Source organism: Neoarius graeffei, chromosome 10, assembly GCF_027579695.1.
Source record: "Neoarius graeffei isolate fNeoGra1 chromosome 10, fNeoGra1.pri, whole genome shotgun sequence".
In the NCBI taxonomy this organism is placed as follows: domain Eukaryota; kingdom Metazoa; phylum Chordata; class Actinopteri; order Siluriformes; family Ariidae; genus Neoarius; species Neoarius graeffei.
In genome coordinates, this window is record NC_083578.1 from 93477910 (window position 1) to 93491016 (window position 13107).

The following is a 13107-nucleotide window of genomic DNA, read 5'->3' on the forward strand; positions in this document are numbered from 1 at the left end:
TGTATATATGTATATGTGTACATATATGTACATGTATGTATGCATGTATGTGTATATATGTATATGTATATATGTATATGTGTACATATATGTACATGTATGTATGCATGTATGTGTATGTATGTATGCATATGTGTGTATGTATATACTGTTATTAAATGCCAATATACTTGAACTGTAATTATGTTACACATGGTCGCACACCACTGGATGCTGCTACTATCAGCCACTTTACTTGCCCTTAAGGTTTTATCTACTGTGCTTTGTCTTGGGTGTATTCTCCATGCAGGACCTATACAAATGTGTCTGTATATAGTAACTAGTAGTTCAATAGTAGTTTTTGTATTTTGTATATACCTTTTCTTTTTATTCTATGTGTGTGTGCACTTTATGGAGCAGCTCTGAATCTCATTATACTCTGTGTGATGACAATAAAGGCTTTCTATTCTATTCTAAATCGATTGTTTAAACAATTAACTGCTCTGAATGTCTGCTCTTGGTTTTAAGTTTGGTTGTTAAATAGAATAAACCAACATGAAGACTAGAGAGCTGTCTATGGGAGAAAAGCAGCCATTTTGACACAGAGAAAAAAGAAAATCAGAGCCACTGCACAAGCATTGGACATAGCCAGTACAACAATTTGGAATATCCTGAAAAAAAAGAAAAGGAAACCACTGGTGGACTAACAACCAGCCAGTGAACAGTTTGGCCAAGAAAAACAACAGCAGTTGATGACAGAAACATTGTGAGAGCTGTGAAGAAAAACTCAAAACCAGCAGGCACTGATATCACCACCAGTCTCCACAAGGCGGGTTGAGGGTCTCTGCAGTGACTCAAGACAGAACGACAGAATCTGGAGACATTTTATTGACTTTTTCTTACAACAGGGAGGAACAAAAATGACAAGCTGTATTGATGCATCCATTGTTCCCTCGAAATAAAACTGAATTGAACTGAGTGTGGTTCTAAGTGTGTGCTGATAATAATCAGTTTAAAGAACACAGACAGAATAGAACAGAATTTTATTTACTTTTTTTTTTACAATATAGATAGAATCAGAGCAGATTTATAAACATCATCAGAGCTTTAAAACATGTTAAGTGATCAAGCTGAGAGTCAGAGTGAGGACAATCAGAACCCTGTGAGGAGACGGTGAGACGTCCACATGTCTCTGTTCCATCATCCATATGCTCACTATAATCCACTTCCTTGACCCGTCTCTGACAACAGGACGTCCCACAGCACGCTGTCTGCCTTTTATCGAGACTTAAAGCAATATTAAACTCTTATATCTGATTAGCAGGTATTTGTTTTGTGATAATGACAAGGCCTCAAAAGTCTAAACTTCAGTTCGAGCTCAAATCACTGAAGTTCGTCATTTTCCTCGTCACTCACTGATGCAGTTTTCAGCAGAAACGAGTTCTCTGTGTACAGATTTAAACCTGCTGTAAAGGAACTCATGCAGACATGAGGGTAAATTCTCAAACGCATACACAGAGCAATGGAATGTATTCCATTGAGTTGGATACCAGTATTTTTCTCAGAGATCATTATTCCTGATGTGATGCAGCTTGTTTTTCCTGCAGAATTTCCTCATACAAATCGTTTCTGAAGCGCAGCATGGTCTCCAGGTCTTTGTGGTGGAGAATGTCCTGCAGTGAGAGAAGTGTGTGTTTTTGTAAATTCACAACTCCATCTCCAAGAGCTGCTTGGACCATCTGCAGTGTGGTGGAGAACGAGCTCTTCATATCCTCACACACGGGAAACATGCAGCAGGTCCAAAGGTTACACACACACCCATCTCCTGAGAGCCTGATGTCCCCCGCACTCAGTCCCCACAGACTCACACAATCTCCCACAGAAACACCAAACACCTCCAACCTGTTCACGTCTGCACGGCTGGACACCGTCTTCTTCAGATCATCCTTAACACCAAATGCCACGGTGACAAATTGCGTCCTGCCATCCCAGAACACAGTGAACGAATGCATGAAGATACTGGAGGGGACACAGAGACCCCTGTCCACCCAGCAGCTACTGATGATGGAGCTCTTGCCCAGCTCGACCCCATCCTCCAGCCTGGAGAACTCCACCACGGTGCCCTCATGCACTCGCACACTTGGGTGGACAATGCTCTGGATGATACACATGTTTTTATTCTCACACATGTCCAGAGGACAGGAGCTGAAGGTGATGGTCTGGAGGCCAAGTTCCTCTCGTAGACAGAGATCTACAGTGAGGTGGAATAGGTACTCTTCCATGGTGCCCAGGTGGTAGAATTTGGACTTGTTGAGGATTATAACATTCAGCTGTGTTCCTTTGAGATGCTGAAAGATCTTCTTTCTGACCTCCACCAGATCTTTCTCCTTCTTCATGACGTTCTCAGTGTTGTTGGTGTACTCAGCCGTAACAGTGGTTCCTAAACTCTGCAGAAAGTCCCCATAGGCGTCAATCTCACATCTCAGAGGTCCAATTTCTCGAAACAGGTCCAGCAGCTTCTCCACTGTCCCGTAACTGATGTAGTATGTGCTGTCTGTGTAGACCACTTCATCATCATGCTTCTTGAACACAGCGCCACTCCTCTGCATTATTTCCACACTCGGTTTGTGCAGGAACCGGAGACAGGTTCGATATTCCAAGCTTTGGACAGGCGGCCCATCTCCAGGTTCGAGAACAAAAACGCCATGTGACTGGCCGATGGACAGGGGGGAGGGGTGCGCAAGGGCGGTGAAGCCAGGTTTATTAAACTCCACCCTCTGGATGGTGCTGTAGAGCTCGACATCATCAGCACATGTGACCAACACGCCAGGATTCATGTGAGCAGGAAAGTCCACATACATGAGCAGCTTCAGATCCAACATCTGATACACATGATCTCCCAGTGGAAGAGCCATGAAGATCTTCCCCAGAGCACTGGCGTGGGGTAAACGCTGACTCCATCCACCTGCACACACACATACACTATATTTTATATATATATATATATATATATATATATATATATATATAAAAATCATCTCATCTCATTATCTCTAGTCGCTTTATCCTGTTCTACAGGGTCACAAGCAAGCTGGAGCCTATCCCAGCTGACTACGGGCGAAAGGCGGGGTTCACCCTGGACAAGTCGCCAGGTCATCACAGGGCTGACACATAGACACAGACAACCATTCACACTCACATTCACACCTACGCTCAATTTAGAGTCACCAGTTAACCTAACCTGCATGTCTTTGGACTGTGGGGGAAACCGGAGCACCCGGAGGAAACCCACGCGGACACGGGGAGAACATGCAAACTCCGCACAGAAAGGCCCTCGCTGGCCACGGGGCTCGAACCCCGACCTTCTTGCTGTGAGGCGACAGCGCTAACCACTACACCACCGTGCCGCCCTAATAATGATAATAATTCTTAAAATTATTACAATAATAAAATGGCGGCATGGTGGTGTAGTGGTTAGCGCTGTCGCCTCACAGCAAGAAGGTCCGGGTTCGAGCCCCGTGGCCAGCGAGGGCCTTTCTGTGCGGAGTTTGCATGTTCTCCCCGTGTCCGCGTGGGTTTCCTCCGGGTGCTCCGGTTTCCCCCACAGTCCAAAGACATGCAGGTTAGGTTAACTGGTGACTCTAAATTGAGCGTAGGTGTGAATGTGAGTGTGAATGGTTGTCTGTGTCTATGTGTCAGCCCTGTGATGACCTGGCGACTTGTCCAGGGTGAACCCCGCCTTTGGCCCGTAGTCAGCTGGGATAGGCTCCAGCTTGCCTGCGACGCTGTAGAACAGGATAAAGCGGCTAGAGATGATGAGATGAGAATGAATGAGACAATAATAAAACCAAAGTGCGCATGCTTAATGGCTTAAATAAATGAACATGACAGGACATTTTTGCCCTATTTTTATTTATAAATCTGTGCTCTGATCATGAAGGGCATATCTGGGAATTCTTTCACTGTGGAAGGAGTTCATGGCTGCAAATGTTTGAGCCCCCTGATCTCCAACAGTTTGAAAAATGCTTCTCCAAAAAATTTAATCACCTGAACAGCCACCTGGTGGCACTGTGGACACTTTATAAATCAACACCTCAGACATGTGCTTTAACCCTACTCTGACCTGAAACATTTGATTTAAATTTTATCATTACAATTAAATATAAACATTAAATCCATAAACCACCACCTTCACCTTCAGACTTTAGGCCACACCCCCTACCTGAGAGTGAGGTGGAACGTAATTTTGACTGTGAAGGTTTTTTTCTCTGGGCTTTTTGCTTTTGCACATGTTTATAGATAAGTGTGTTATAGAGGGTGAGAAAACACATCAGTGAATCTCTGTGAGACTCTGGACACGTGGGGAGACGCCCCTGTGGGAGGGTTAGGGTTAGCCACACACATTTAACACAGAGGCTGTAAACTGGAGGCTATAAACTGTTCCTTTAATCCTTTTATTCTGATCATTTGCTCTAACACACTTCTTCATCCTCACTGAAGTTAATAAGCCATTAATAAATTGATGAATCCATCAGTCTGAGGAACATTCTGTAAGAAACTGTGTGTATTGTTCAGTTTATAATGAATGAGGTTTCAGGTGATGAGTTTAAGGTGATCACCAGCGTGGATGAGGAGGACTCTGAATCTGGACAAAGACTCTCCATACTCATCACTCAGGAGCTGCAGAACATGGAGTGTGGAGCCTCCATTACCTGTACACACACACACACGTTATTTTAATAATGCAGGATTAATTAGTATTTCAGGTGATGTTCTGCTTCTGTACTCGCCGATCTTGTAGCCTGGAGGATCTGCAATCACATGATAAACGCTGAGGGGCAGCTCACGCCTGCGTATCTTCTCCTGGAGCTGAACTTCATACCAACATCTCTGATCTTCATCCACTGCTGTGATCACCACCAGGTCCCAAAACCCACCAGATTTCACCTCAGCGCCTGGAACACACACAAACACGAAGTACACCTGAACACTACACCTTTAATTACACAGAGAAACACACAGATTTTAAATACACCTTTAATCTCTCTCTCTCACACACACACATTAAAGTGATGATCTTTACCCCTTATTCTTTTGAATGTATCCAGTTTGTCTTTGGTGGATTTGATCAGTTCCTGGTTCTTTCTGTGTTTATTTTCTCTTTGCTCTGCCATTGTGCTCAGTTACAGCAAGCTAAAAGTCAAATAAGCACAAAGAGACATGCATCAATCATTAGCGATAAGAATCAGGGCTGAGACACGTTTTATTTGTTTCATTTATTTGTTAATCAGCTATTAACTAATGTGTCATTATGAATTTTACGAACTTCATCCGTGTAAATCAGAATCCCTACTTCCGTCCACTGTTGTGTTTTCTTTTTTTAACAACCACTATTCCGACAAATCAGATAACGATTGGTGAATGTTTTCGCGTTGAACCAATCCTAAACGGCAGTGTGAGGTATACTAGCCAATCAGTGGTAAGGAGGCGGGGTTAACGGAATACGAGTGAGACGCAAAACGCCACTGCCGTGTTGACATTTCCGCTTCCTGGTTCATAACCGGATGTTTCGTTATCTTGTTTTGATAATTTTGTGATTATGTAATTAATTCACAACTTAAATGCTGTTGTGTTATATTTTTAAAAAGGTTTGAGTGAACAAAAAAAGAAAGAAACGGAAGAAAAATAAACGCCTTGTCAAACTGTTGCTATGGCAACCGCACCATGGCTGTTGTATTGTCCGGGTTCGGTGTCAGGATTCAGAGGCTGTGACCAGTAAAGTGTTTAATGTTCATTTACTACCAGACCTTGTCCAGAGACACACTCAGAAGTGCAGTGTAGAGTTTATGTAGAGTTGTACAGAGTTGTTGTTGATGCATTGACTGTAAACTGACCTTTATTCCGGCTCTGTGTGGAGAAAATGAGGGAGGTGTTGATGGAGAACATCAGAGTATTTGAACATCAGACGGATCCGAAGTGCTATCAGTCTTTAAATCTGGAAAATGGACACACATCTTCATTATCATCATTGTCATCCTCCTCCCCCTGTCTGTCCTCAGTGTGTGGTGATCAGGATGGCGTGGTGATGCAGAGGTGTGCTGTCCAGTTACACAGTCTCAGTGGTGTGTGTGTGTGTGTGTGTGTTCAGAAGTCTGAGAGCGTGTGTGCTGTGTGATAACTTCATCATCGACATCGAACCGCTGCGGCAGTGTGTGAACTTACTGAAGCTGGACCTCAAAGGCAACAAGGTTCATCTCACAACCTCATTAACTCAGTGTGTCCAGGCAGGAGAGCGGTGGGTTAATAACACACTGATTAATGTGCATAAATATTACATCATTATTATTACTATGCAATTACACACATTAAAACTTTTTACAGAGGGAAAAAAGCATAAATTACAAAAATAAAGTATAAAGTCCAAAAATGCCATTTAGATGGCACATTTACAATTTAACATAAAATCTTAAGAGATTAATCTCTAAGATTAAGTTTTAAAGATTTGTGTGTATGTGTTCAGATCACTCAGCTACCTGACGCTTCATTCTGGAAGAATCTAAAGGATTTACAGCTGCTGTTTCTCCATGATAACGATATTTCTGTGATGAGTGATGTCTCAGGTCTGAGTGCTTCTCCATCTCTGAGCGCTTTAACGCTGTATGAAACACCACTCAGTCGGAGGAGGAACTACAGACACTACGTCATTAACAGCGTCTTCAGCCTGAAGGCCCTGGACCATCATGTGATTTCGGATGAAGAGATCATTGAAAACTGGCAACTTCCTCTCAGATTTAAAGCCATGAGGCCAAATTTATCGATTAGTCTGTATCCATCAGCAAACACAGTGACTTTAACACTCACATTAAACACTCACACGAATCCTCTTTTATTATCTGTTTCTTTTTTATTTATGTCTGACATCACATTAGTGTTAGTGCTAAAATTAAATCTTTTATCTAAAATACAAGTCTGGAAAAAGTTCTGCATATTTTTATCTCATCCTCAATCAATCAATCAATCAATCAATCAATCAATCAATCAATCAATCAATCAATCAATCAATCAATCAATCAATCAATCAATCAATCAATCAATCAATCAATCAATCAATCAATCAATCAATCAATCAATCAATCAATCAATCAATCAATCAATCAATCAATCAATCAATCAATCAATCAATCAATCAATCAATCAATCAATCAATCAATCAATCAATCAATCAATCAATCAATCAATCAATCAATCAATCAATCAATCAATCAATCAATCAAATTTTATTTATATAGCCCTTTACAATAACCAAAAGGTACCCAAAGTGCTTTACGTCGAAGCCATAAAACAGAACACCAAAACACATAAAAACATAAGTTTTGACTGCGGAAGGTGCCACAGTGCTGCAGATTACCAAAAGCCTTTCAGAAGTACATGAAATAAAACAGACGAAACAAAGCACCCCTCAAAAACAAGACTCCCCTAGTCAGAATTGAACGCCAATCTAAAAAAGTAGGTCTTCAACTTTGATTTAAAAAGGCCGGGATCAATAGTGGTGCGACTGTCGGGGGGCAGATTGTTCCACAGTCTGGGAGCAGCGACAGCAAAAGAACGATCACCCCACTGTTTATATCTCGACCTTGGAACTTCTAACAGAAGCTGACCCGAAGAACGCAGGGCCCTACCATGATCACGAATAGTTAAAATCTCAGACAAGTAAGAGGGAGCCAGGCCATTGATGGCATTAAAAACAAACAACAGAAGTTTAAAATCAATTCTAAAATGGACTGGAAGCCAATGGAGTGACGACAACACAGGAGTAATGTGTTCACGTCTAGACGTGCTTGTTAAAAATCGGGCCGCAGCGTTCTGTACAAGTTGAAGACGTAAAATTGAAGACTGGCTGAGGCCAACATACAGGGCATTACAATAGTCCAGTCTTGAACTGATAAATGCATGAATTGCCTTCTCGAGATCCTGCCGACTGAGAAACGGCTTCGCTTTGGCCAAAAGACGGAGTTGAAAAAAGCTCGTTCTAACAACAGAACTAATCTGTTTATCAAATTTAAGCCCACTGTCAAACGTTACCCCAAGATTTTGTACGAATGGTTTAAAAAAGGGGGCCAGAGTAGCAAAATTTGTTGTAAAAACATTTGACGTGGGTGAAGTGCCAAATAAAATACATTCCATTTTGCTGTCGTTCAAAATGCAGAAAGTTCCGTGCCAGCCAGTGCTTTACATCAGTAATACAATCCAGTAACTTAGTAAGCGCCGTATTTTCATTGGGTCTCATGGGCAAATATATCTGCAAATCATCAGCATAAAAGTGAAAAGACAGATTGTGTTTTTTTATAATTGATCCCAGAGGTAACATGTACAAAGAAAACAGAATAGGGCTGAGAATAGAGCCCTGTGGCACCCCACAAGAGAGGGATGCATATGAAGAACAGAGGTCACCAATCATCACAGCGAAGCTCCTATTTGCCAAGTATGACCTACACCATTGGAGAGCAGTGCCACGAATGCCGACATACTGCTCTAGGCGAGATACAAGGACTACATGGTCAACTGTATCAAAGGCCGCTGTGAGGTCGAGCAACACCAGCATGGCAGGATTCCCGGCATCCACAGACAGAGCGATATCATTGTGCACCTTTAACAGTGCTGACTCAGTGCTATGTCGGGATCTGAAACCAGACTGGAATTGATCAAGAACAGAATTTCTCTCTAAAAATGACTGTAATTGAATAAAAACAACTTTTTCTAAAACCTTAGAAAGAAAAGGCAAATGGGAGACAGGCCTAAAATTGGACAGAACAGAAGGGTCAAGATGTGTTTTTTTAAGGAGGGGCCTAACTACAGCATGTTTAAAGGCAGCTGGGACAGACCCAGAATTAAGACAAGTATTTATACAAACAAGCAAACTTGACGCAACAGAATTAAAAACCTCCATCAAAAACTTGGCTGGAATGACATCTAAGGGGCAGTTAGTGGGTTTCATGCCACTAACCACCTTCGTGAAAAACGACAGAGAAATAGTCTCAAACCGGTCGAAAACAGCAGACTGTGTAGGAGGAGCATCCACATCATCAAGGGACGTATCAATGTTCCTGATGTTCTGTCTGACTGATGCCACTTTGTCAGTAAAGAAACAGACAAACTCTTCACAGGTTGCGGCGAAGGCATCAGACAGAACAGTGGGGCGTGGATTAAAAACAGAGTCAATAGTATTAAATAACAATCTAGGATGATGAGAGCTATTGGCTATAATGGAAGACAGATATTTGGACTTGGCCTCCTTCAGAAATCTCTGGTAAGCAGCTAAACTGTCCCTTAAACCAGCCCAGGGATACATGCAGTTTGTCCTTTTTCTACCGCCGTTCAGCCTGTCTACATTGTTGCCTAAGCAGACGGGTGTGGTCATTCAACCAGGGATCTGTCTTGGTCTTAATGCTTTTTTGCCGAAAAGGGGCAACAGAATCCAGAATTGCAGAACAGGTAGAATGGAAAGTGGAGAGTAGACTCTCTGGGCAAAGGGAAGAAACCAGCCCACTGTCAGCATGCAGCTGAGAGTCCCTAAAGGCAACAGCAAACTCTCCAGCTGTCGATGAAGTAAAAATACGGCGTCTGTGAGCTAAGGAAGCAGGCTTATTGGCAGGTGGAGGAGCAGCAAAATCGAAAACAATGGGGGGGGGGGGGGGGGGGGGGGGGGTGATCCGAAATGGCAGTGTCCGCTATTTCTCTGAGGGAAACTGAAAGCCTGTGAGAAATAACAAGATCGAGTGTGTGCCCATGCTCATGTGTTGGTGCATTAACAGACTGCATGAGACCAAAGGAATCCAAAAGGCTTTTAAACTTATTAGCCAGTTGATTTGCTGCACAACAAACATGAATATTAAAGTCTCCACAAATCAATAATTTATCAAACTTTGCAATAAAATCAGACAAAAACTCAGAACTCTTGAATAAAGTCCTTATTGAATTTGGGAGGACGATAGACTGTGGCACACAACACGGGGCAGGCGAGGTCGATCACAAACAACTGCAGTTCAAAGCTGGAATAATTATTAGCGGTTAACATTTGGCATCTGAAACTCTCCTTAAATATAGCAGCCAGACCACCGCCATGACCAGCAGCTCGCGGGGTGCTGAAAAAGAACAGCCGGGAGGGAGGAGCTCCGAGAAGGCGCTGTTCTCACCTGGTTTCAACCAGGTCTCTGTAAGCAGGAGGAAATCCAGATCATGTTTTTTGTAAAAAAGTCATTCAGAATAAATGTCTTATTTGTGAGGGATCTGGTGTTAATCAGCGCAATATGAGCTGAGCAACGGCCAGACTGATGAGAGGAGCGGGTGATCCTGTCCTGATTTTCTAAAATTGTGTATGACGCTGTGTGTCAGTTATCTGTCTCAAAATACAAAGGAGCCAGAAATTACAGACGAAACAATTTAGAGGCATTTTTGGGGAAAAGCCACACCTACTTCTTTGAGACTGACAGGTAAACTGGCCACACCTTCCCCTGAGACTGACAGATACAGAGGCCATGCCTCCTTGACTGAGACTGATAGATACAGAGGCCACACTTCCTTTAATGAGACCAACAGAGAGGCCATGCCTCCCTCACTGAGACTGACAGGTCTTTTCATTTCAGGATTCAGGTGAGGTGAAAACACTGCAGGGAATAATTTCAGAAATAAACAGAGTTCAGGCTGCATTTTCTCCAACACTCATCATCCAGAAGTGGATTAGGGGCCATCTGACCAGGAGACGTCTGGGGTAAGTAAAGTGCACACACACACACACACACACACACACACACACACACACACACACGTATATTTAAATAAATGGTGATCTTGTGGCAGATTGTGTGGCGCGCCAGTTCCTCTGAAAACGTTAGTGAGGAATGAGACTCCAGTGGGTTCTGTGAGGGAGATGAGAAGATTGAGGATTATCAGCAATCCTCGCATTCTGGTATCTGTGTGTGTTCATGATATTGCTTTAATGTCAGCAGCTCTGAGTCAGTGATCCTGTCCTTCTCTTCCATTCCATCTCCAGCAGTAGGATATGATGAGCTTTAGATCCTTCCACAACAGGACACTGATGGACCTCAAACCACCTTGTAACACTCCTCACCTGAGTAACCATGGAGACAAACTCAGTGAATATCATTATAGAATACCACAAAAACAATCACAATATTCTGATTATGAACAATACAATAAACCCTGAGTGTATACTTCACAAACTCTGTGTGTTACTGAGAGTCCTGATAAATGCGAGCTGTGATAGCACTCTGATCAGGAACAGGTTCATGGTAATTAGTCCTGATAAACTTCAGCATGAGTTACTGTCTGAGGCACGCGGACATGACACCTGGACAGGTGACAGTTGTAACCAGACGACTGTTTGATGTCAAGTTTGAAATATCAAGATTGCAGCTTGAACCCTCGAAGCTCACACGCTGCATTCAGTCACGGAGGATTTTTTCCAGTAGGTTTTTTCCCCCAAAGGTTTTTAGTCCTACTGGATTTTCAGAGCAGGCAATGTATCTTTGCACTTTCTGCTTTTTTACCTAAACGATTTCTGACTCTACATACTCGTGTAAACATAAGTATTGTAATGTAATTAACAGTTCAATAGCAATTATGATCATCTTTCCTTAGTCTTAGATAATCTAAACCTACCGCAGATCGATATCAATTAGTTCTTATGTGCGATAATATTGGATGGTAACTCTACAGTAGTGCTGTAAAGTGAGAGCGCTGGTTCACTGCTGTCCACCAGGCACCCAGCAGAGTCACACCGTAATAAATGTGGGGGTGTTGTTTCTGGCGCATGGCATGCAGCATCAAAGAAACGAATAAATATGTACCGTAACTGCGATGCGTCTCTCATTATTGGTCATCCGGGATGGCATCATCCATTTCCACACACAAAACTCCCCCCCCCCCACTGTCCCACAGCCACGCCCACCTAACATCACTGCAGAGAAGCACCTCATTGGCTGATGCCATGACCACCTGAGCCTTGCCATGTTCCGGGCAATAGAAAGGGTATATGAGGAGAAAGAGAAAGAGGAGAGACTGAGGGAGTGAGCCAAGCGAGTGATGGAGGTGCAGAATCATCGTGATAAAGCCCGAGGTCGCTGTGAAGGATTCATGGAGGCTCAAAAGACAAGGATGTTACTGAAGCAGGAGCAAGAGCGAAACAAACTGGAGGAAACACTCAAACTGCAGAGAATTAAACGGGAGCAGGAGGTGCAGCTTGTCCGTCAGAAGTACCGCAGATTCCTTGTGGAGAAGCAGAGGAACATGATGGCGCAGGAGACAGTGAAATGCTTCAGCCGACAGCATGGTGCTTTGACTAAAGCCTTTAGTAAACACTACAAAGAGCACAGACTCAGCGAGACTCAGCGTGAGAGGATACGACACATCGCTATCGACACACAGCATGCTGGCACGCACAGACAGTGCAGGGACACCTGACAAACAGGTACAGTAACTTACACACCTGGAGAACAGGTATGGTACCTTACATACCTGCATAACACTGAAATGAACGTGCAGAGTTCAGGCACTGATGTCCTGAGCTGTTTTCAGGCTTCATCATTGGGGATAGATTAGGGATAAAATTAGCTCATGTTTAAAGTCATTCAAATTCTGTAAAGCTGCTTTGCAACAATGTCTGTTGTTAAAAGCGCTATAGAAATAAACTTGACGGCTTGTAATTGTGCTGCATTGTGTGTGAAAATGTGAAACTACAGTACAAAACTAAACATGCAATTTAAACACTGTTCATGCTGCAACTCAGAGACCCGCAGTTTATATTATTTATTCCAGTGTTATTGTTTTTCTGTTCTTTCTCACAGGAAGCAGAGTAAACCAACAATGTCTTGGATATCCATAAACTCTCAACTGTTTCAGAAATAGCAGCTGTCAGAGAAGATGAAATCAGGTGAAATCCAGCCGATACGAGGTTTATGTCCAATAGACAGACATGCTGGTCACAAAGTAAATAAAATAAAATCTGTGCAAACTAGCATAACAGCTGTTTAACTACACAACCCAATTAAAATATCTGTATAAATATTCATTCATAATATTAATAAAGTGAATTTTGGTTTTGGACACAAA

The 13107-nt window shown here is 42.7% G+C and overlaps 2 protein-coding genes across 2 annotated transcripts; one reads left to right on the forward strand and one right to left on the reverse strand.

Annotated features, from left to right (window-relative positions):
* Positions 1 to 1003: 1003 nt before the first annotated feature.
* Positions 1004 to 5371, reverse strand: fpgt (fucose-1-phosphate guanylyltransferase). The gene is made up of 5 exons (XM_060932684.1): positions 5306 to 5371; positions 5063 to 5172; positions 4770 to 4934; positions 4599 to 4691; positions 1004 to 2944 (listed from the first exon to the last, which is right to left on the reverse strand). The coding sequence occupies exons 2-5, from the start codon at positions 5151 to 5153 to the stop codon at positions 1551 to 1553; spliced, it is 1743 nt and encodes a 580-aa protein (XP_060788667.1). The 5' UTR covers positions 5154 to 5172; positions 5306 to 5371; the 3' UTR covers positions 1004 to 1550.
* A 290-nt stretch (positions 5372 to 5661) lies between these two features.
* lrriq3 (leucine rich repeats and IQ motif containing 3) lies at positions 5662 to 13107 on the forward strand. Its single transcript, XM_060930987.1, is given in 9 exon segments — positions 5662 to 6103; positions 6105 to 6227; positions 6500 to 6823; positions 10623 to 10747; positions 10837 to 10945; positions 11036 to 11193; positions 11796 to 12435; positions 12438 to 12466; positions 12843 to 13107. Coding segments are annotated over 9 exon segments (1899 nt in total). The 5' UTR covers positions 5662 to 5899; the 3' UTR covers positions 13030 to 13107.

Coding starts and splice junctions, on each gene's coding strand:
- fpgt (XM_060932684.1), bottom strand. CDS start 5,153: ATGGCAGAGCAAAGAGAAAATAAACACAGAAAGAACCAGGAACTGATC. Junction 4,935..5,062: donor TACATTCAAAAGAATAAGGG/GTAAAGATCATC, acceptor TGTGTGTTCCAG/GCGCTGAGGTGAAATCTGGT. Junction 2,945..4,598: donor AGTCCTCCTCATCCACGCTG/GTGATCACCTTA, acceptor GTGTGTGTGCAG/GTGGATGGAGTCAGCGTTTA.